Consider the following 24,858-nt stretch of genomic DNA (forward strand, 5'->3'; position numbering starts at 1 on the left):
CTATTAAAATGAAGGGACTAAAATGTGAAAACAAAATAAAGAGTTAGGCGCACTCCCAAAGAAAAGAAAAGACAGGGAAGGGAGAGTGACGTAAACGCAACCGGCGAAAGGCAAAGGCACCCTTTCAAGTCGCCGCCGGTGACTCCAAAACCGTCCTAAGCAACAAGTGTCTCAGAATCTCTCATTACCCTTTACACAAAGATCTTCACTTTGTCGGGTCTTCAACTCTCTCAATCCTCCCATCTCTTTACTCTCTTTACAGGTTTGCTTAATTCTTTCCCAAACTCAAGAAAGTGTTGGACTTTATCAGTTTAGTTACAGAGTTGTATATGTATTGTGTCGCGGGAGCATATTGTTTTCTTGATTAGTCCCTAATGTTCGATCTGTTTCGTTATCTTTGTCTGAAAATCTGTAATCTTTTATCAACTGAAAGTCAAAAACTTGTCTGAGCTTAGCAGTGTCTTTTAATGTGTGTGTGTGTGTGTGTTCTTAAGCCGTATAAGACATATTGATTTCACTGTGATATGTTAAATAATGGGAATGATTTGTTCTCAAATTTCGTTTGTGAAGTGTGTAACCTGATAAGGAAGGTTTTATTTTTGTAGTATCTTATAGGAAATGATGTTCTAAGAGGATATAAGTCAACGAACTCGATATGGGGGAGAGTGAAACAAAGGGGAAGGTCAAGAAAGAAACCGAAAAGGCTTGTGTTTCGGTTGAGAGAGTTGAGTCTACTTTACTCTCATCTCTTGTGAAGAAGAAAGGCAAAGAAACAACGAGTAAAAGAAAGTATAATAAGCGCAAAACCGAGGAAGAGATCTGTTCAAAGTCCAGCAACAAGAAGTATTCTCGAGGATTGGAAGAAGAGGAGGAGGAGGGTAAGAAAACTAGGAAGAGGAAAAGCAAGAGACAGCAAAAGGATAGTAATAAGGTTGAGGAGGTAGATGAAGCTTTACGGCTTCAGAGGCGAACAAGGTATCTGCTTATTAAGATCAAGATGCAGCAGAATCTCATCGATGCTTACGCAGCTGAAGGTTGGAAAGGTCAGAGGTACTACATACTCTCTTCATGGCCTTTACTTAGTTGCAGGCACTTTATGTGGTTTTGACACTTTGTATCTCTATGTTTTTTTGTTCAGCCGAGAAAAGATAAGACCAGACAAGGAGCTGGAGAGAGCAAGGAAACATATCTTAGACTGCAAGCTTGGACTACGCGACGCCATTCGTCAGCTGGAGCATCTTAGCTCGGTGGGAAGGATGGAGGAGAAAGTGATGGCTCCAGATGGTTCTATTCATCATGACCATGTAACCATTTGATTTTATTACGAACATGTTTACACTAGACATTACCTGATGGGGTTTCTTTCACCTGTTTGCAGATATTTTGTGCGGAATGCAATTCTAGAGAAGCTTCTCTGGACAATGATATAATACTTTGCGATGGAACGTGTAACCGAGCGTTTCACCAGAAGTGCCTTGACCCTCCTTTGGAAACAGAAAGCAGTATGCTTTTGTCTATCTATTGTCTTAAGAGAGTCTATTCCGTGTTAGCTTCTCCACCTGATTCATTCTTTACTTAAATCTCAACAGTACCTCCTGGAGATCAAGGCTGGTTTTGCAAAATTTGTGATTGCAAAATAGAAATCATCGACACCATGAATGCACAAATAGGGACTCAGTACCCTGTGGACAGCAACTGGCAGGTAAACCTTTTGGCAGTGTACTATCAGAACTCTTCTTTTACTCTTTGAAACCGTTACACTCTTTCGTTTTTCTATGGATTTAAGGATATCTTCAACGAAGAAGCTAATCTTCCTGTTGGATCTGAAGCTACACTCAACAAAGATGCGGATTGGCCTTCGGATGACTCTGAGGATGGCGACTATGACCCTGAAATGAAGGAAAGAAACAGCAGCAGAAGCGATAGTGGAGGTGGTGGTGGTGGTGATAATGATGGAGGAAGCAGCTCGACTAGTGTGAGTTTAGCTTCTGATGGTGTAGCCCTCTCAACAGGATCATGGGAAGGTCATGGATTTGGGAATGTGGTGGAATCAGGGGAGGCAAGTAATGAAGAAACTGTACATGGGCCAAGGCAGCGGAAGTCTGTTGACTATACAAAACTATACCATGTCAGTACAACATCCGTTGGTTGGTCTTAAAATCACTTAGAAACATTATTTGATGATGTTTTTGTGGTGAATTTTTTGTAACCAGGAAATGTTTGGGAAGGATGCTGTGTTGCAAGAGCAAGGTAGTGAAGACGAAGACTGGGGTCCAAGTAACAGAAGGAAGAGAAGAAAGGAATCTGATGCAGCGAGCACAGTTGTAACTATGTGTGAAAATAGTAAGAAAGATGAAGATGTTGTTGAAGAAGTGCAGGAACAGAGTGAGAGAGATTCTGTTTCTGTTGGAGGTAAAGGAGGGAGACGGCCAATTTTCAGAATCCCAAGAGCTGCAGTTGAGGTCTGAAGCTGCTACTTACTTGTTTTAGTCTCGTACCGTAAGGAAAAAGTAAAAGACTTTACTAAGTGAAAGTTGTTTTGCATAAATGTACCAGAAGCTACGTCAAGTGTTTGCAGAGAATGAGCTTCCTTCAAAATCTGTGAGGGATAGTCTTTCAAAAGAGCTGAGTCTTGATCCAGAGAAGGTAAACCACTTAGACCAATAATCTTACGGATGTTTCTTAGTATTTTTCTTGGCTGCTTGCGTGCTTATGTTTCGTTTTTTCAGGTGAGCAAATGGTTCAAAAACACACGGTACATGGCATTGAGGAATAGGAAGGTAAAGAACTTGTCACATGTGAACATTGTCTGGATTCCTTCAGAGACATTGTAGAATCTTACAATGAGATCAATCATTTGGCCATTCGTTTCTTATTACAGGCGGAGAGTGTGAAACAACCTGAGGAATCGAAGGTGTTTTTGTCTGGAGATTCTGGACCAGAAGCAGTCATGGAGAAAAACACAGAAGCAGATGAGAGTCATGATAACATGGAGGAGAGTGTCATGGAGAAAACCACAGAAACAAATGAAATTCAAGAAACGGATGACGAGACTGTCATGGAGACTAACACAGACACAAATCAAATTCAAGAAACTATGGAGGAGACTGTCATGGAGAAGAAGACAGAATCGAATGTAATTCAAGAGACCATGGATGAGGCCGTCATGGAGAAAAACACAGAAGCAAATGAAACTCAAGATACCATGGACGAGGCTGTCATGGAGGAAAGAACAGAAGCAAATGAAATTCAACAAGAAACCATGGAGGAGACTATCATGGAGAAAACCACAGAAGCACATGAAGTTCAAGATTCCATGGACGATGAGACTAATACAGAAACAAATGAAATTCAAGAGACCGTGGACGAGGCTGTCTTGGAGACTAACACAGAAACAAATGAAGTTCAAAATACCATAGACAAGTCTGTTCCGCTCAAGTTTAATGATCCTACGAATCAGACAACAGCTTCTCCCTGTCATGATGATAACCAGGAGGAAACTCAACACGCCAATGAGTCCTTTCCTACACCCATAGAAGAAGAAAATCAACAGTATCTGGAGCAGAAAGACTCTTCTCTGACTCTACCGGTATGATATAAACTAACCTTTTTTTACCAAAATGAGTTTATTATAGAGCATAGCTAGACTGATTCAGTACTGATCCTATGAACTTGCCTAGTGGCTTTAGAAAAGTTTTAGATTATTAAAGTTATTTGTTCTTATCTGGTGTACAGCCACACGAAGAGGTAAGCAGCGAAATGAGCTTGGAGACATCTCTTGAAGATAAGGAGAGGAAGGAAGTGGAAGAATTCGAAGCAGTAATGGAGATGCTTTGTAGGGCAGAAAACAAGTTACTGGATGTGACACAGAGGCTTGAGAGATTTAGAACACCGAAAGGCCGTAAAAAGTTAGGCAAGTCTTCTTCTTGTTTACATGAAGAAGACTCAGTAGTGTATGTTCCAACACCAGAGATCAAGGAGGGAAGATCAAAATTAACTTAGAGATCTCTTGCACAAGTTTTGGTTATCGTTAGATTCTTTGAGAACTTCAGACTAAGACTTGTGTCATGTAGCTGTTGTATTGTTCAGTTTGTGTGTGTCATTTAAACTAATTTTAAATAATATCCACATCAGATGTCTTGAAGCTCAAATAAACTTTTAGAATAGTACCATGTAGCAACAGCAACTCTTCACATAAAGGTTTTAGTACAATGAAACAGATTAGAAGGTGGTAAGACAATTTGGATCATTATGAGCTGCGATTGCTGTTTGTATATTTGTCTCTAGTGCATTCCTCTCTTCTTCATCGGCCTGCAAACTCAGCATTGTATATATATATTTAATAGCCACGTTTTACAGCTGCTGCTATACGTCTAAAGGACGACGCATTTTGCGACATGAGGCATTTAGATTCCACATCACATTTGCTTTTGACTTTTGAGAGAATCTAACCCCTCCCGCGAAAAAGTCAAGGTAAATTTTTTAAAAAATGTTATGGGCTCGAGGCCACCTTAATAACTGGAGCTTTAATTGATTGGTTATGGTATGGAGAATAATATTATGCTTCATAGTTGGAAAAACAAGCACTGTAAAAATCTATGCCACTCAACTAAGAAAAAAATGACAAGATAAAGATCATTATTTTTATTTACTTAGTGTGTAAGAATATATGCGTCAAGAAGTTTTTAAGAACAAATTTCACTACATATAGTAAATAATATTATACTTCTCCTATTTCATGGAGATGTCATTTTGATACTTTTTTCATTAAGATTTTTTCAATGAAGAATTGAGGTATTATACTAATCCTTCTTATAATTATAGGTATTATACTAATCCTTCTTATAATTATATTGTGTGGTTAAACTTTTTTTGTCAGTTTATGTGGTTAAATAAAGATTTGGCAGCTTCAAACAATATTTTGAAACGACACATCGGATGAAATGGAAGATGCTAAAAAGATAGTATATATAGTATAAAAGCACATGTTATTTTTGGTACGATCTAGCTGTTCTGTATCATACCAAGCCTATGGTTCCTGATAGCCTCTACGTCTCTCTGGCTCTTCTTCAAGGTTGACATGCGACAGTCTATGAGAATCAAAGGAAACGTAATAAAAGACACCACCAAAAACTCTCTTCCATCAAGGGTTCTAATTTTTTTGTTTGGTTAATCAAAGAAAAAAGCATAACAGTGTTTAGTTCCTTTTACAATTTTGTCTTAACATTATTAAGTCGTTGCTTGGGTGGCCCAGCATGTCTTGGTGATCAGAGATAATTATAAGAAAATTCGTTTGGCTAAATAAAAATATGTTAACATGCTTCTGTTGGTACCAAGTGTATGGATTATATATGACATGACTTGATATAGTTTTTGATTAAGAATTCACTTAAACTTCTTAATATTTATGTGCATTAATTATTTACACTGGATAACATGAAATTTAGGCTAAAAGCCAGTTTAGCTATTCTGTGAAACATTCATAAATCTGCATGACTCACCTTGTAGATATATGTGAAATCAATGGTATTAGGTCTAATTAAGTGAACTAATATATTCCACTTCTAACTTATTTCGATTCCTATAAACAAAAAAAACTCGATTTCTAGAAGAATGCAATTGTGGAGCTAAAATAAGCCATTGTTTTTTATCCAATCGCAGCTCATATTTTGATTTTTAAAAAAAAAAAATTAAATCTAATATTTTTTTAGTAGGAAAACAAACGATTGATCCAACTTATTTTCGGTTCAATCTAACGTTACGATTTCTACTTACCATGAGATTTCGGTTAAGCCACCTGTAGAAAATATAACGAAAGAAAAAATCAATCATATAAAATTCACCCCTTACCTTAAAGATTTCCGTTAAGCCTTTTTCTAACAAAAAAAAAAAAATCTCAAAAATCTGCAAGAATAGATAAATGTTGGGCCTAAGTAGGCATGTATTGAACAGAACTATGTATCTATTTTTAGATTAGACCAGATAGGGATGCATTATGGGTTTAACCCGTCTGTAGTGTATTTCAAGTTTGCAGTGTTGCTATTGAATTGAGTGTGTCAAAGAAAAAATTGTGTGAATGGTAATTATCAATTCTGCGTGTAGCATTTACGCTTACAGTTTTTTAAAATGTCGGTTTATTAAAATTCATATACAGTAAACGTTAACGTTAACGCAATACAAATATAGTGTAATTGGTGGAAAAGAGCTGAAAGAAAAATGGTAAAAAAAGAGAGAGAAAAAATAAGGGGAATAAATACTTTTACTTTCATTAATTACTAAGAGTTTCATGCGCATAAATATTAATTTAAATATAATATATTTGTTTTTACTTCAAGCGATTTTTTTTATATTTGAGACATTATTATTTATATTAATTTTATTGGTCTGAAAAATAAAATAATTAATATTTTCTTAGCCTTATTCTTTTTTAATTGGTTTAACAGTTTTTTTTTATTTTATTAAAATTTCTATAGAGTTAAGAATACATATTATAAAAAATAAAATTTATATTCTATTATATTATATTTAGTCATTATTTATTTTAAATATTTTTATCACCTAGTTTAAATATGTCTATGTTTGATATATTCTAATAGTATAGTATGTATGCGCTATGCACACAAATAATAATTTTAAATATGATAATTTTTTTTAAAAAAAATTAAAATTAAAATTAGACATTATTTTATATTTTATCTTCATCAGTCTGAATAAAATAAAATCACAAATATATTCTTTTGTATTCTTATTTATTTTGATTTTGTTTAATTATTTAAACTTTATTTTATTTACTGCTAAAAAATTTAGATTAAATTTTATAAATATAAAATTTAAATTAACTTATATTATATTTTGTAAATTCTAATAAAATTTTAGATTTTTTATTTTAGTTAAAATACGTTAAATAAATTTTATTCATTTAACTATCAAAAAAGTTATCATTCATGTTGCTTTAGTTTTGTATTTTTATGCATATTTACAACAAATTTTGATTATATATATACAACTCAGGATATATAAGTTGATGTAAAAATATCTTAAATATATTTAGTTTACTTTTGACTAATCTGATATATACATATATATATATATATATATTAATTTAGTGGTGATATATGACATTAGTTATTAATATATTTAAATAGTTTTGTCAAAATAAATATTTATACAAAAATTAACTTAATGGTGATATATGAGTTAATAGTAATTACTACATTAAAAAAAACTATGCGTAAAATATAAAAAATTTTTTAAAAAATTGTACATATCATAATTAGATTAATGCTATATCATCATTTTTCAAAAGTCATGTTATCATTTTTTTTCGTTGAGATTGAATGTGGTGTTAGAGTAAAACTGAATATGCATTTTTATTTTTTTAATTGTAACTAGCTTGATGTGGTGAAAAATTATTTCACTTGATAAAACTTTGGTAATTAAAACACAGAGTAACATAAAATTTGGAGTAAATGTTTACTCTAACGATATAGTCAAAACCATAATCAATAAAGAATCATTTCGCACCTTTTGACAACCTAGAAGACAACATCAAAATGGTTATTCAAGCGCACAAAATTATGAAATGGTAAATCACTTGAAACTCCTTTGACATATCGGGTTAAAAAGGAAAAAAAAAATATGGTTGTTGAGGACTTACCAAAAAGTTACCGGAGGAATTGGCTACACAATGGTGTTCCCAATCAAGTCTACTTATAATTCATTTCCTGTAAAATTTGGGTAAATTAAAATTATATTTTTACTACTATTATTACTGTTTTTGCTTAAATTATTACTGTTTTTCATGATAATAAAAACGTTATTTCTGGTTTGAGAGAAAAATAAAAACCATTACAAAACTTTTTTTTTTTGGAAAAATGTAAAATGGCAGTAAAGAGCTTAATTATTTATTTATTTATTGAATTTTTTTGGTAAAGTGGAAAAATAAAACCATTACAAAAACTTATCTATTGAATTATTTATTTGTCTTGTGATGGAAGTAAAGAAACATTCGTTCAACTGTAAGCAAAAGACAAATACAAAAGTGCATCACAATAGAAGTTGCTAAAAAGAAAGAGCTTAATTATTCCTCTTTGACCGATCCTCTTGAATAATTTGTTCCGTTTTTCGTTTTTCGTTTTCCCTTTTCCTTTTTGATGTAAATTTGATATCAAATTAGGCAGTACTAACTACTTATTTGTGTCAACTATGAGTTTTATCAAATTAACAACAATCCGAGATTTGCTACATTTTTCTCAGAGAAAATTATTTTCATGCCAACCAGCTTTTTCAAATAATCTCGACGTAGACACCAAACATCACTTTGAAAAATGTTAAAATCCCTAAAAACCTAAAATGTATATTTTCACCGTAAGCATATCCTTCGTGAAAAGAGTATACTATTACATAGCAAAAGTGATCACTAATACAAATAGAAAATAAGTTAATGTTCCCAGCAAAAAAGAAAAGTAAAGTAAAAATACGTATATATACGAGCTTTATTTCAGGATACGACGCTAGATGATCAAAAGAATTATTTGTGAAACCAAAATATATTCTTTTAAGTTATAAAGATAGTGAAAACTATAAAGATAAGAGAAAATTATTTTCATGCCAACCAGCTTGTTCAAATAAACTCGACGTAGATACCAAACATCACTTTGAAAAATGTTAAAATCCCTAAAAACCTAAAATGTATATTTTCACCGTAAGCATATCCTTCGTGAAAAGAGTATACTATTACATAGCAAAAGTGATCACTGATACAAATAGAAAATAAGTTAATGTTCCCAACAAAAAAGAAAAGTAAAGTAAAAATACGTATATATACGAGCGTTATTTCAGGATACGACGCTAGATGATCAAAAGAATTATTTGTGAAACCAAAATATATTCTTTTAAGTTATAAAGATAGTGAAAACTATCCCGATGTAAAAGGTTAAAATTGCTTTTTTGACTGCAATAGTAGAAGACTGTACCACATTTCGTAATATCGTATAGTCACTTTAATCAGGTTTTTTCTTCTTTTAAATTTGATAATCAAATATCATGAAACATGAAATACAGAAAGAATATAAATATTCTCCAATAGGCAATAACTGTTAAGTTATTATTTTTTACCAAAAAAAAAAACTGTACGTTATTATTAGATCTAACCAGTTGGCAGTCTATATAAAGAACATAAATACAGAACTGTCGACAAAAAAAACTACTTAACTTTATAAACAGATCAAGATTAGAGTACTAAAGCATAATCCATAACTAATCAGCTGGTGTATATAATTAAATTTGCTTGCATGTTTGTATGTGGGCTTTGAGTAAACCGGACCATGTATACTATGAAGTATAATTAAACCGGCTGCATAGGTTTGATCAACCAATCAATGAACATAAAATAGTTTATATAGACGATTACAAAAAATACCAATAGAGATTGCATTAAATAAAGTCGCTTCAATTTTTTCTATTTTTGACGCTTCAGTTTTATATTTCTGAAAACACTACAAATAAAATTAGATGTATTTTTATAAGGAATAATTCTTTTTTTTCGTAGATAATTTTAATAATTCAAGTTTTTCTCCAAAAACGTATTCTACGTTTTGCTTTGGTAAATGGCTTTGAAGTACATAGAGTAGGTTAAGGTAATTATATATTTTTTTTGTAACTTAGGCTAGGTAATTATCTTTTATGGAAGAAATTAAACATTACCAAGTTATATGTATCCAATCTGGTTAAGCTCATTTTCTCTATCCGTATACAATAGCCCTAAAGTTGTTAAAATATAATGATGGCCTTGTTTTTCCTTACTTTTTTTATTCGACTTTAATCTGATTCTTTAATCTAACCTGGAGGTTATGATTTTGTGGAAGAAAAGATAATCGATCTGATAAAAGTAACCCTAAGATGTATCCTTTATACCATTGGAAGATTTACTTTCTTTTGAAAAACATAATCTTTAAATTCACATTAAAAGAAGATTTATAAAGCAGAAAAAAAAACAATAAAGAGAAATATTCTCGTTGGGATCAGAGAAACTAAGAGATCGGAGAAAGAATGTGGCAGCAATGATCAGTTAATACGTCATCTTTTGATGCATGCAGTAATATACTATAGTCAGTCATACAGTACGAAGCAAAACGAGAAAGCGAAAGTACTTACCAAACGTATTAAAGACATATGTATATGTCTTTTTATAAACTTTTCTTTTTGCTTTTTTTCTTTCTTGAGCTGTAACTTTAATCACATTCTCTTAGATTTCAGTAACAAAAGCTCTTCACAGCTCCCTTCTTTATTCTTTTATACTTGCTTTACTTGTTTTTTTTTTCCCTTTTGGTCCTTTCTTTTGTTCTTGGCTTGTCTCTCTAATAACGTTCCTTTACCTCCCAAAATAACATTGGTTCCCAATAACATGCAGTTTAGAATCGGGTCTTACGTACATATTTAATATGTCAATATCAGTTATATATTGAACCGGGCTGCCACCATTGATGATCGTTTTGCACATAAGACAAAATATATGCAAATCAAAATGTAACCTGCAACTCACTGGCATGTTGAAAATTCAGCTTAATATGTTGAAACCTCAAAAAGACAATCTTCCACAATTCACAAAGAATATTGCATATTTGGAATAGAACATGAAAAACGACATTGTCAACCATTTTATTATGATTTAAAGATGCTTTTACACGGAAAAAAACATTTAAGATGTAAGATTTTGTACGCATGAGATTTTAGTCATTTCATAGACTGAATTAAACACTATTTTAATTTTCTTAGTAATAAATTTTAGAGTTTTGGGTTTATAACTTATAAACTGGCCACCGACTTTCAACACTAAATTGTCTATCTACACCTTAACGATGTAAATTTATAGGTTTCAACCAAATCAGCCACTAACACTGAATTCATCGACCCCTATACACAGGGCCGTCCCTTCCTTAAGGCACATCAAGCATAGGCTTTAGGCCACAAATTACAAAGTGAATTCTAAAGGCCACATTTTGAATGCTTCGTTGCTATAACATAGTGTGATGATGTTTGGATCTCTTATATTTGAAAGAAAATCCCTTGCTTCTGTAGTTTCCAAACTGATTTTGCATTTTTTTATTATCGTGAGTCCAAGCACATTTCTGATTTTTTTTTGTAACAACACATTTCTGATTTACATATATGTTTTTTTGTTTAAAAATCATGACTATCAAGAGTTGATGATATGAAACGAAGAAGACGAGAGCGAATCAAGAACGAGTCAAGAGTTTGTTATGAAACTGTATATTTTCTCATTAATTAATCTGTACACTCTTGTTTCCTTTATATACAAGTGTTCTACTAACTTAAGCCTAACCACATAGTGTGCTAACTTACACCACATAACGGAAACGTATATCAAAGTAGATATACTCGTGATACACCCCCGCAAGCCTTACAAACGAATCAGGGAGGATTGTATAGGCTTGATAAAGACATGCGCGCAAGCATTGTCAAGAACGGTTTCGGATGAAGCGGCTTTGTCAGTATATCTGCAAGTTGATTATCTGCGGTTAGATGAATAGCCTTAAGAGTCCCCTTCTTCAACTGATTGCGAACAATGTGACAATCAATCTCGACGTGTTTGGTACGAGCATGGAAGACCGGATTGGTAGCTAGATAAACCGCAGACTTGTTATCACAAAACAACTTAGCAGTAGTCATGACAGTAATCTTGAACGCATCAAGAAGTTGCTGAATCCAAATGATATCACGTGTAACATCAGCAAGACTTCTATACTCAGCTTCAGTACTACTTCTACTCACAACCTTCTGCTTCTGTGACTTCCAACAAATAAGAGATGTACCAAGATAAATGCAAAAACCAGACGTTGAGAATCTTGTGTCTTTACAATTACCCCAGTCAGCATCAGCAAAAGCGTTGAGGCACAAGTCAGATTGAGCAGAGTAAAACAGACCAAGACCAGGATCTCCTTTGATGTACTTCAAGATGCGATGAGCCGCCTGAAGATGAATATCAGTTGGGCAATGGAGAAACTGGCTCAGCTTGTGAACAGCAAAAGTGATATCAGGACGAGTGATCGTCAGATAGAGGAGACGACCAATCAGTTCACGATAAGGAGTTGCAGACTCAAGAAGAGTACCAGATTCTGTTGTAAGCTGAACATACGGATCCATAGGAACCGAGCTTGGTTTACACGCCAACAGACCAGCATCTTGAAGCAAATCCAAAGCATATTTGCGTTGACAAATGTAGATACCCTTAGCTGTACGAGCAATTTCCAAGCCAAGAAAGAATCTCATAGGACCAAGGTCTTTAATCTTGAAGTGCGCAGCCAACAAAGCTTTCAAGGAGGCCAATGCGTCAGCATTGTTACTTGCAATGGCAATATCATCGACGTAAACAAGAACCGCCAGAAAGCTTGTAGCAGTAGATTTCACAAACAGAGACATGTCTGATTCAGACTGTGTGAAACCATCATCAACAAGAACCTTAGTGAAAGTGAGATTCCATTGGCGAGAAGCCTGTTTTAGACCATATAAGCTCTTGTTCAGCTTGCATACTGCATTTGGTGGAAGAACAACACCTGGAGCAGGAGTATAACCTTGGGGAAGGCTCATGTAAATATCCTCATCCAGTGTACTATGAAGAAACGCATTAGATACGTCCATCTGAGAGAGCACCCATCCTTTAGTAGCAGCCAGGCCCAACATCAGCTTCACAGTAGCCATCTTGACAACAGGGGAAAAAGTTTCAATATAATCAACACCTTCCTGTTGTGTGAAGCCCTTTGCCACAAGACGACCCTTCTTTCGTTCAATAGTCCCATCAGAATTATACTTGATGGTAAACACCCACTTACACCCAATCACATTGACTCCAACAGGAAGCGACACAACTGTGAAAGTTTCATTAGCCTCCATTGCTTGTAACTCATCATTCACAGCTTTCTTCCATTCGTCAGATGCCATGGCTTGTTTAAAAGTTTTGGGTTCGGTTTCAAGAGAATATGAAAGAAGAAAAGAAATAAAAGGTTGGCGTAGTTTATGATAAGAAAGAACAGATGATAAAGGATAAGGGGTCGTGTGTGGAGAAGGTAAAGGATCAGTAGTCTGAAGAAGAGCACAATGGTAATCGGAAAGATAATTTGGAGCTTTAGTCTGACGTTTTGGTCGAGCCATATTAAGAGAAGCATCAACAACACCTGTATCAACAATCTCAGCAGCCAAAGGTGGTACATATCTAGAATGAGATGCATGAGGAACGAGAACAATCGGATCAGGTGCATGAGGATGAGAGGAACTAGTCGATGAAGATGTATTATGATCAATGGATGCATCCAAATCAGCAGTATAAGGAACAGAGTTAGGTAAAATATAATGAGAAAAGAAATCAGGAATGATAGATGTGGAAGATTTAAGAGGATAAACAGATTCATGGAAGACAACATGACGAGAAATGGACACCGAATTGTTATCTAGATCAAGAAGTTTATAGCCTTTATAACCTGATGGATAGCCTAAGAACAAACAAGGACGAGCCCGAGGTGAAAATGTATTCCTATCTTTCTGTAAAGTACTCACATAACAAAGGCAACCAAAAGATCGTAAGAGAGAGTAATCAGGTTTTCTCTTTAACAAAACTTCATAAGGAGTGCGGTGGTCAAGTAATGGTGAAGGAGTTCTATTAATAAGGAAAACAGAAGTTGTTATGCAATCACTCCAGTATAGAAGAGGAACATTGGATTGAAACAAAAGTGCACGAGCAACATTAAGAAGATGTTGATGTTTACGTTCAACCACAGAATTTTGTTCAGGTGTGTAAGCACAGGAGAAATAGTGAATCATGCCATTAGTTTTGATAAGTTCCGCAAACCGTAACTCAGGAGCATTATCACTTCTAATAGCCTTGACTCGAACATTGTATTGTGTGTAGACACGCTGAAGAAACTCAGGAAACAGAGTAATAACATCACTTTTTCGTTTGAGTAAATGTATCCAAGTAACACGAGAACAATCATCAACAATAGTCAAAAAATATTTGTAACCTTCAATAGATTCTTGTGCAAATGGTCCCCAAATATCAAGATGATGTAAATCAAATGGTTTTAGAGACAAATTGTTATTGAAAGGAAACGATAAACGTTTTTGCTTAGCGAGTGGACAAACAGTACAAGTGGAATGAGAAGGAATGATACAACGTGGAATAGAAAGTTCTGTAGATAAAACTTGTAACTTGGCAGGCGATGGATGACCAAGGCGTTGATGCCAAAGCATACCATCAGCTGACAAGGATCCAGTGAAAGCAGCGGAGATATCTTGTGGAATCAGATCAAGAATGTAAAGATTGTGCTTAAGACTACCCTTCCCAATCGTCAAGCCCTGAGAAAACTCCTGAATATAACAAGAAGTAGGAAAGAAATGAGCAGAGCACTGACTAGAACGCAACAAAGCACTAACACTTACCAAGTTGAAAAAGAATGAGGGAACATGTAAAACATCATAAAGAATCAAAGAATCAGACAGAGCAACAGTTCCAGTATGCAATATGGGGATCCTAGTACCATTTGGCAATGAGACTGTTAAATCAGATGCAGGAAATACTTCCTTAAACATGGCACGATCAGAACATACATGACTTGTTGCTCCACTATCAACAATCCAAGAACCATGTGGCAGAGAATTGTATAAAGTGGAAAGACACTGATGTTGAAAGGTAAATGTATGATTTTCAAAACGAAGATTAGTAGAGAGAAATGGTAAAGTACCAGAAGATGATTGACTAGCCATGACACCCTTCTCGGAAACTGTGGAACAAGAAGCAACAGTGGATTCTGAAACTCTCACGTGTGCCGATATCTGTTGAATAATGGATTGGATTTGAGCTGGTGTGAATTGTGGCATATCTGGAGATGATCCAGAAGAAGATAAGCTCAAAGGAGCTACTGAAGAAGTCAACACATTATCAGTAGATGAACCAGTAGTGATATTAGCAACAGTCCTTTGAGTAGATTGAGCTGGTGTGAAAGAAGGCCGAGGTGTATATGTATTAGCACCACGAGGCGTGAAAGAAGACTTGTTGTAGCTGTTCTGAGGTGTTTTATAACCAGGTGGAAAACCATGAAGACGGTAACACTTGTTGACTGTGTGACCCAACTGACCACAGTGAGTACACAACGGACGGTTTCCACGAGGACGGAAAGTATTATAAGCAGCTACATAGTCTTGAGAATCACCAGCATAGTAAGGAGCTTCTGAAGAACGATGTGAATCAGAAGTCTGGAGAGCCACAGTATCAGAACGAATCACCGGTTTGACAGCCCTCTGTCTCTCATCTTGAGCCACCATATTGAATGTTTCTTCAATATTCGGTATTGGTTTGAGCATCAGAATGTGACGACGAGTCTGTTCATAAGATTCATTGAGCCCCATAAGGAACTTAGTAACACGGCTTCGTTGTTGCATCTGCTCCCACAAAATAGCTGCATTGCATTCACAACGACCACAAGTACAGACAGGAAGTTCAATGTAATTCTTGTATTCTTCCCATAAAGTGATCAGCTCAGTATAGTACTGAGTGACATCCATTGAACCCTGTTGAATAGTACTCAGGCGTTGCTCAATCTCATAGACACGAGGAGCGTCATCCTGTTTGAAACGAGTAAGCAAATTCTTCCAAATACTCTCAGCAGTCGACATGAATAACAAGCTTTGACCAATCTTCTTATCAACAGAATTCATAAGCCATGTAGCAACCATATCATTGCATCTAGACCAAGATCCTGAAGTTCTAGATTCATCAGGAGGTTTAGGAATTGTACCGTCGATGAAACCAAGCTTGTTACGCACATTGAGAGCCATACGTACGGATCGCTTCCAAGAATGAAAGTCCGCACCGGAACTGAGACGATCAGTCACCAACTGAAGACCAGCATGATCGTTGTTGTGAAGAAAGAAAGGATTCTCATATTGATCGATGGTTGAACGTTGGGGATTAGCGGGATCGGCTGGAAATGGATGAATATTAGCCATGATGTGTGAAGAGACGATGAAGCGAAATGAGGCGAGATGAAACGAGATGAATGATGATGAATCTTGATGAATCGAGAAGAATGAAAGTGAAACGAGATGAATGAGGAGGAATCGATGATGGCGGAGTGAGAATCGACGATGAAACGAGATGAACAACGAGCTCAAACTGAGTCAACTCGGAGGAGATGGAAGAAATCGATGATAAGTTGAGCAAGATACTCAAAAAACGGAAGAAGCTGAATGAGAAGAAGCTGAATACTGGATAAACTCATGATCGGAGAGGCTCTGATACCATATCAAGAGTTGATGATATGAAACGAAGAAGACGAGAGCGAGTCAAGAACGAGTCAAGAGTTTGTTATGAAACTGTATATTTTCTCATTAATTAATCTGTACACTCTTGTTTCCTTTATATACAAGTGTTCTACTAACTTAAACCTAACCACATAGTGTGCTAACTTACACCACATAACGGAAACGTATATCAAAGTAGATATACTCGTGATAATGACTTAAGATATCTTATATAACAAAAAGATTTGTTTGGCTTTAGGCCACCAAAATTACCGGGACGGCCCTATACATTGCGTACATAGCTAGTTCAACTTCCGTTGGACAGGATGTTTTGGGGAAGATAAAGATCTTGTCCGAGCTTCCCGATTTTAAAAAAGAACTAAGTTAAATTTGCTGTGAACGACCGTGATAAATGTTTTTTTTGGTACTAATTAAGTACTAACGACCGTGATAAATGTTTCCAGGGAATTATTTTTGAATTGTGATAGAGTCTTCAATTACATGTCAGAAACCATTAAGTAGAAGCAACCATGTGTTTGTATTAGCTCATATACATGTACTGATTATTGAAATACTTTAAACATTATTAGAAAATTTGGTACGTGAGGTGTAGCTTTTGCATGGGAGACGACATAATGATTATGAAATACGTATACACGTTGAATAAAAATATGGTAATTATTCGAGTACCATTTGGTCAAAAAAAAAAATTTATTCGAGTACCATGCATGATCAAAAGTTGTGGTAACTTAACGGCATCACACAATAAAGCTTAACATTCTACATAACAATACATGCGATGTTTATTTTATCCTGACACATCGCGCGCCAGCGAGGACCACCAATCTTTTCTGTTAGCATTAGATATCCCACTATATAAAACGAACTAAATCCTAGCTTCCTAAACCTATCCACATGTGCACAAATAATCAGGACCAATCAAAGTACCATGTCATCCAGACTAGACTTAAGTTAAAAAAAGAAACTATTTTCGGAGCCCATTCGACCCATCTCAAAGCCCATTCCAAACCACTCTCTCATAAGCATAATCCCGTGTTTTAAACATTTCGTGTTAAATTTTTTTAAACACTCATATCTTAGAAATAATTTAGAAAATATCTTTATATAAATGTTTTTTTCTTGAATAATATTTAATTATAATTTTTTGTATCTTTTTGACTTTTATAATAAAAATATTGTTTTCAGATAGCAACAAAATATATATAAGAATTATCTTATTTTTAAATTTTTTGATAATTTTATTATATTATTTTAGAATCAATTATTTAATATTAATATAACATATAAATTTTGTATGATTAATAAATTCATTTTTAATTATATATAAAATTCATTAAGGGTATTGTTTTAATTAACACATTAGCGAATCAGTTAGAAATTAATAATAAATCAATAACCTATCTAAAAGTCTAAAACCTAAAAAATATGACAAATAAGAAAAACTAACTAAATTTTAATATAAAATAGAAATTTAATATTACTAAAATAAAATTCATTTTTAATATATATATATATATATATAATATTAATTAAGGGTATTTTTAAATTAATAAATTAGTGACTTAGATAAAAATAAATAATAAATCAATGATTTAGCTAAAACCTAATAAAAACATGACAAATAAGCAAATTTACTAAAATTATGGATAATATAAAATATGATTGATTCTTTAATACAAAATTAAAATAAGAGTTTTGTTAAATAAAACATAAGTTTGTTGTATCGGTATTACAAAAAAAAAACAATCATTAATAGTGTCGTAGGAATTATGTCTTTTCCATTAGTTAATAAAATTGAAGCAGAGTGTTGGAGGATAGCTCAACATATAGACGAGATTATAGAGATTGATATGGGAGTCGAGGTAACGGACACAACTGTTCCTCCGCAAAGAAACGCTCCTGCTAGACATCCTGGATAAATGAAAGAGACATAGCTGGACTTGGTTTTATGTTAATGGATGGTGACTTTCCAATGCTGTTTGGAGCAAGGGCCGGTATACACGCACCAAATCACCGCTGCAAGCGGAAGCTGAAGGTTTTCTATGGGCAATGCAAGTGATACTGAAGTTTAGACACAGAGAGATGGTCTTTCAATCGACTGTGAACAACTGGTTATACTCATTCAAAAGGAGGAAGATTGGCCTGCGTAGGACTCGAAGCTCGACGAAATACATGCTGTATCCAAAGAATTTTCTGAACTTTCTATTGCTTATGTTCCTAAATCTTTAAAATTTCGTACGAATAGCCTAGCAAAAGGTGTCCGATCATGCGCATCTTGGTCAGTTTTTGTAAACTCTTTTGCACCAAGTTGGCTAGCCCCACAAGCTAGCATGAGGGTGTCAAAAAAGAGAATAAAGTTGATAGTGAAACTAAATATCTCAATGAACAAATTTATCAGAAGTCCATATTTATGTGGATGTTTATATGTGATAAACAATATTTTTAGACAATTATAGAATATAGTCACAAAAATCAATCCTAAAATATATAATTAAAAAAAACCATTTAAACAAACCATCAAAATTTCAATATTACACCAAATAAGAATATAAAGACCAACTATATTCTCTTCATATATAATGTGTTATGGTAGGATTCAAAAAAATTAACTTACTTTACAGTAAGGGAAAATTTGATTTTTAATTCAAAATTTACAGTAAAAACATAACATTTTATAAAACAAAACAATTGACATAATAGTACAAAAATATGAAAAAAAAAATCAAAATACTATCCGCGCGTGGCGCGGACAAGGACCTAGTTAGGTTAATAAGGAAACTTTCGCAAATTCACCATTTAGAGGAAGCATGCATTAGGTCGAATTAGTTTAAGATCAAGCTATGAAACCGGAAGATTTCATACACATATATAGTCTCATATACTAATACTACTGTAAAGGTCCAAGTTTACCTTTGGCTATATTATTGATACTGAGATTTTTTAAATCAAACAATAACGCAGAATCGCAATTTGTGTTCAGTTTATTATGTAATGTCGTAATATATATACATACACATTACACTAATGTTCTATAATAATTCGATAACATTAGGTGTGATGGCAAAACCCTAACAAGAAACTAAATATTTTTTTCATTTTTTCTCCTAAATTTTCTCAGTCAAGATCTTAAGTGAATATATTAGGTTTGGAATTTAGCCTTTAGGTTTTATAACATTACTAGAATTACATTGACATACAAATATATATTTTCTTTTATAAAAGTATAGTTTACTCGAATTTATGATATTTGGATATAAGTTGCTCAAGTGATATATTTTAGGTTAAATAAACATACCCATACCCACATGTTATTATGTGGTTAGAGATAGAAAGAGAGAAGATAGTGCTTTGAGAATTGAAAGATAGGAGACAGATTGTTACTTTCTTTTGGGGACTTGAGGAATGAAATTCTGTCTCTCTTCAAATATCATCCTCAAAACAGTGACCTCACTTTAACTATATATATATATATTTTTTTTTTTTGTAACTGAACTATATAATAAATTTTGGTTTATATACATTTGATTTATTGCAAATTTACTTTCACGTCTCTTTAATATTAACTTTTGCTTTTCTTTGTAGTTACGTTCTTTGAGTTCTTTAGTTCTAGGAAGATCGAGACTGGAGAGAATTCAAGAAGATAAAAATCGTTTAAAGATGACTCTTTCTTTTATATGATACTATTCCGTACATAAAAGAAAATATTATATTTATATATACCTTTTTATTAATCTTAAAGAGTAAAAAACCCATAATCTTGTTATTTAATCTTCTTGGATGGCTCATTTCAGTTGATCATTAATATTCTTGTAATTTTTTTCTCCTTTATATCATTTTCTTATTTCACATTCTTGTAAATTTCCTTTTTCATATTCTAGTAAATTTTGATTACTGTCTTTCTCAAATTTAAGTTTGTCATGACTCTTCGAATATATTAGTAACATAACTTGTTTTTGATCAATACCAAAATGATTTAAAATATTAAAACGAACATGGACCAAATGTTCATAAGTCGGATCTTCCGCATTACGAAAAAGCATTATTTCTGGTTCAAAATTTTCAATATGGTCACATAGATCGCTCGAACACAACTTGAAATACAACTTTAAAACCTCCCAGTAACTTATATGTATATATAGAGATGTTTTGGTAGACTATAAACATGCGGGCCAAGATACACCATTTTTTTGGTTGAAGAATCAAAATCTAGTATTAAATTGTCGATCTAGGATCAGTCATGTCCTGGACCAATCAAACATGCCCTCTTTTGTATATCTTAAATAGTTAAAACTTATTTTCAATCGTTTTTAATTTTGTTAAAATATCCAATCAACTTTTGAAGGACCAATTCTGTATGCACAAGGCACATCCATGCATATGAATATCATGTATATAATTTTACATTTTTGTTAATTATATAAACTTTCTGAAGTTTCTTACAATTATGTTGTTTTCGGGTCAGGAAAACTATAGGTTACGGACCTAGACAAGCCCGGATGTAGAAGCAGATTCAAGAAAAAAAGTGAAATATAGATATGAGTACTACCTCCTACGATACCAAAACAACTATTGTTACATGGTAAAGCCAAAATAGTTTTATTTCAAAAACTGGAAATGAAAAACTTTTAGTGCCATATATACTAATGCTATTTGTATATATAAAAAGTATAACCATACTTTAAAAAATTCACTGGGCCTCAGCTATTATTAAGCCGGCCATCAATATTCATATGTAACATATAAAGATGATATTTAAATATAGTTCCAATACATTTTTAACTTGAACCTGTGGAGGGAAACGAAGCTTGAAGGAAGTGGGAAATTCAAAAAAGCTTCAGAAAGCTGTTTTACTATTCAAAAGACGAAAGCAAAAGGAGAGTATAATTTATTTAAAAACAAAAACCATAAAGGAAAAATGATATTTAAACTAAAAGAAAAACAACATCGAAAGTATGAAACCAACTCAACATTATAAAACCATAATTGATCAGCCCTCATCTCTTCGACACTTCTCACACACTAAACATTAAAACATATCTTTTTAACACTAAAGCTTACTTCGAGTCTTCGACCATTACTCTGTTTCTTCCTTTAAGCTTCAAACAAAACTTCAAAGTCTCAACCATTTTTTTGTTTCTTGGCCGAGTAAAGATTTAAGGTGAGTGGTTTAGTGATGCGTACAGGGGCTTATACCGTGCACCAGACACTAACACCAGAGGCTGCTTCAGTTTTGAAGCAATCTCTAACCTTAGCAAGAAGGAGAGGCCATTCTCAAGTCACTCCACTTCACGTAGCTTCAACGCTTTTAACTTCAACAAGATCCAATCTTTTCCGACGGGCATGTCTAAAGTCTCATCCTTTCACATCCCTCGGTCGACAAATGGCTCACCCTTCTCTCCATTGCCGAGCTCTCGAGCTCTGTTTCAACGTTGCTCTCAACAGGCTTCCCACGAATCCAAACCCTCTGTTTCAGACCCAGCCTTCGCTCTCCAACGCTTTGGTCGCGGCTCTGAAGAGAGCTCAGGCGCATCAGAGGAGAGGGTGCGTGGAGCAGCAGCAGAGCCAGCAGAACCAACCTTTCTTGGCGGTTAAGGTTGAACTCGAGCAGCTCGTCGTGTCGATTCTTGATGATCCTAGTGTGAGCAGAGTGATGAGAGAAGCTGGACTCTCTAGCGTCTCGGTGAAGGGTAACATAGATGATGACTCCTCTGTTGTCTCCCCTGTTTTCTATGGATCTTCTTCCTCTGTTGGTGTCTTCTCTTCTCCTTGCTCTCCTACTTCTAGTGAAAACAATCAAGGAGGAGGGACTCTAAGCCCTAACCCTAGTAAGATATGGCATGGTCACTTGACCACTCATCACTCTTTTGAGCAGAACCCTTTCTTCCACTTCCCTAAAGGCAAAACATTTGCTCCAGATCATGTGAGAGAAGACGCAAACCCGGTCATTGAAGTGCTTCTTGGGAAGAAAAACAACAAGAAGAGGAACACGGTCATAGTTGGAGACTCTGTCTCTCTAACAGAAGGAGTGGTTGCAAAGCTGATGGGAAGAATAGAGAGAGGAGAAGTTCCAGATGATTTAAAGCAAACTCACTTCATCAAGTTTCAGTTCTCACAAGTTGGGTTGAACTTCATGAAGAAGGAGGATATAGAGGGACAAGTGAGGGATCTGAAGAGGAAAGTTGATTCATTCACATCTTGGAGTAGCAAAGGTGTGATTGTTTGTCTTGGGGATCTGAATTGGGCAGTGTGGAGCGGCGAAAACAGCGCATCATCATCGCAGTACAGCGCGGCGGATCATCTAGTGGAGGAGATAGGGAGATTGGTTTATGAGTATAGCAACTCAGGAGCTAAAGTTTGGCTCTTGGGAACAGCTTCTTACCAAACATACATGAGGTGTCAAATGAAGCAACCACCACTTGATGTTCAATGGGCTCTTCAAGCTGTTTCAACTCCTTCTGGAGAACTTTCACTAACTCTCCATGCTTCCAGGTTTTTCTTTATTCTTTCTTTCTTTCTATCTTTCTTTTTTTTTTCCAGACCATTGATCACTAAAGTACTTGATGTTTCAGTGGTCACAGTTCTGAGATGGCTCCTCAAGTGATTGAGATGAAGCCTTTTAGAGTTAAGGAAGAAGGATCAGGACAAGGAGAGGAAGATGATAAACTAAACTTTTGTGGAGAATGTGCTTTTAACTATGAGAAAGAAGCAAAATCATTTATATCAGCTCAGCACAAAATATTACCACCTTGGCTACAACCTCATGGAGACAACAACAACATTAACCAAAAGGTAAAAGAAAATGTTAATAAATGAAATATATTTCTTCTTTATTATTGTTTCTTTGGTTACTTGAACCGTTTTGTTGTGTGTGTTTAAGTTTCAGGATGAATTGAGTGGACTGAGGAAGAAATGGAACCGGTTTTGTCAAGCTCTTCACCACATGAAACCCGGCATGACATCTCAAAGCTTTGGCTGGAGAGCGGAACAGAGCAGCTCTGCTTTTTTGGACTCGTCAGGTGTAAAACAAAACTCACGTGCATCTAGCTCGGTGGCCAAGTTCAGACGGCAGAACTCGTGTACTATTGAGTTTAGTTTCGGAACTAACAATCAAGAAAGTCTAAAGAAGAATCTAACCGATGAGTTGAGTTTGGATGGATTCAAGATTAGCAATGATGAAGGTGTGGAAGCCAAGATTACTCTTGCACTTGGTCATTCTCCATTTCCATCTGATGATGAAGAAGAACCAGAGAGATCCACTACAATGAGGGGGTTATCAGAAAAGCTTCAAGAGAACATTCCATGGCAAAGGGGAGTTCTTCCTTCAGTCGTTGAAGCCATGGAAGAGTTTGTAAAGAGGAGTACAAGGAGAGATACTTGGATGCTGCTTTCGGGGAACGATGTTTCTGCGAAAAGAAGATTGGCTCTCACAGTCGCAACTTCCCTTTTCGGGTCAGTCGATAACATGTTGAAGATTAACCTGAAAACATCCAAGGCAAGTGAAGCATACGAGGAGCTCGAAAAGGCGTTGAAAAACGGAGAAAAGGTTGTTGTTTTGATAGAAGGAGTTGATTTAGCCGACGACCGGTTCATGGAGCTCCTTGTAGATAGAGTTGAGGCTGGAAAGTCCGGAGGTTTGGATGATTCTCAAGGGAAGAAGAGCCACATGATCTTCCTTTTGACGAGAGAAGACGATGAATGTGAAGACAACGAACATGTTGTCATACCAATGGTGCTGAAGTGTAAGAAATTGAGTTCCGGTTTGGTAAACAACAAGAGGAAACCGGAATCTGACGCTGTGTCGACGATGGTTAAGATGAAGAATCCGAGAATCCAAGAAGAGGAGGATGTGGCTTGCGACATAAGCAACATCAAGAAAGAGTTCTCAAGACAGTTGAGTTTCGGACCAAATGCTCTTGACCTTAACTTAAGAGTCGACGCCGAAGAGCAAGAAGAGGAAGCAGCAGCGAAATCAGCCACTCAAGAACGTTTTCTTGATTCGATCAAGAACCGGTTTGATTTCACAGTTTTGTCCAACGAAGATATAACCAAGTTTTTCGTGACGAAGATCAAAGATTCTTGTGAAGAGATCCTCGGGCAACATGAAGAGAGATTCGGGTTTACCGTCGAACCGGAACTGATCGAAAAGTTCTACAGAGGGTGTGGGTTTTTTGCTAACGGTTTGTTTGAAGAGTGGGTGAAAAATGTTTTTCAAACGGGTTTAGTAACGGTCAAAAACGGCGGGAAAGAGGGCATAAGTGTAATTAACCTATGTTTGAGGGGTATAGATATGATTGACCAGGGGGAGGTATACGAGGAGGAAGGATTCATGGGCACATGTCTACCCAACAGAATCCAAGTTTCCTTTGTTGATTAGCTTAATTTGGCTTTTAATTAGTTGCTGTTTTTATTAATTTTATGAAAATCTCATGTTACTTATTTTTGCTGTTATTTATTTATCTTGCTTTATAGCAGGAAAAAGAGGAATTAATTATGACCCAAGAAAAGTGGAACTTGACCGCATTG

General features: G+C 34.9%; 2 protein-coding genes across 3 annotated transcripts; both read left to right on the plus strand.

Moving 5' to 3' along the window:
• The first annotated feature begins 12 nt into the window (after positions 1 to 12).
• LOC103834696 (pathogenesis-related homeodomain protein) lies at positions 13 to 4,240 on the plus strand. Its single transcript, XM_009110766.3, has 11 exons — positions 13 to 262; positions 606 to 1,050; positions 1,139 to 1,304; positions 1,379 to 1,502; positions 1,590 to 1,702; positions 1,787 to 2,128; positions 2,214 to 2,462; positions 2,557 to 2,646; positions 2,730 to 2,780; positions 2,882 to 3,589; positions 3,736 to 4,240. The coding sequence occupies exons 2-11, from the start codon at positions 656 to 658 to the stop codon at positions 4,000 to 4,002; spliced, it is 2,505 nt and encodes an 834-aa protein (XP_009109014.1). The 5' UTR covers positions 13 to 262; positions 606 to 655; the 3' UTR covers positions 4,003 to 4,240.
• A 13,635-nt stretch (positions 4,241 to 17,875) lies between these two features.
• Positions 17,876 to 24,858, plus strand: LOC103834698 (protein SMAX1-LIKE 4). Of its 2 annotated transcripts, none has more exons than XM_009110769.3 (3): positions 17,876 to 22,824; positions 22,905 to 23,124; positions 23,219 to 24,858. In XM_009110769.3, the coding sequence occupies exons 1-3, from the start codon at positions 21,509 to 21,511 to the stop codon at positions 24,707 to 24,709; spliced, it is 3,027 nt and encodes a 1,008-aa protein (XP_009109017.1). In that variant the 5' UTR covers positions 17,876 to 21,508; the 3' UTR covers positions 24,710 to 24,858. The 2 variants fall into 2 exon arrangements, with proteins under 2 accessions (XP_009109017.1, XP_009109016.1); XM_009110768.3 differs by having other exon boundaries at positions 17,878 to 22,824; positions 23,213 to 24,858.

Source organism: Brassica rapa, chromosome A08, assembly GCF_000309985.2.
Source record: "Brassica rapa cultivar Chiifu-401-42 chromosome A08, CAAS_Brap_v3.01, whole genome shotgun sequence".
Classification (NCBI taxonomy): Eukaryota; Viridiplantae; Streptophyta; class Magnoliopsida; order Brassicales; family Brassicaceae; genus Brassica; species Brassica rapa.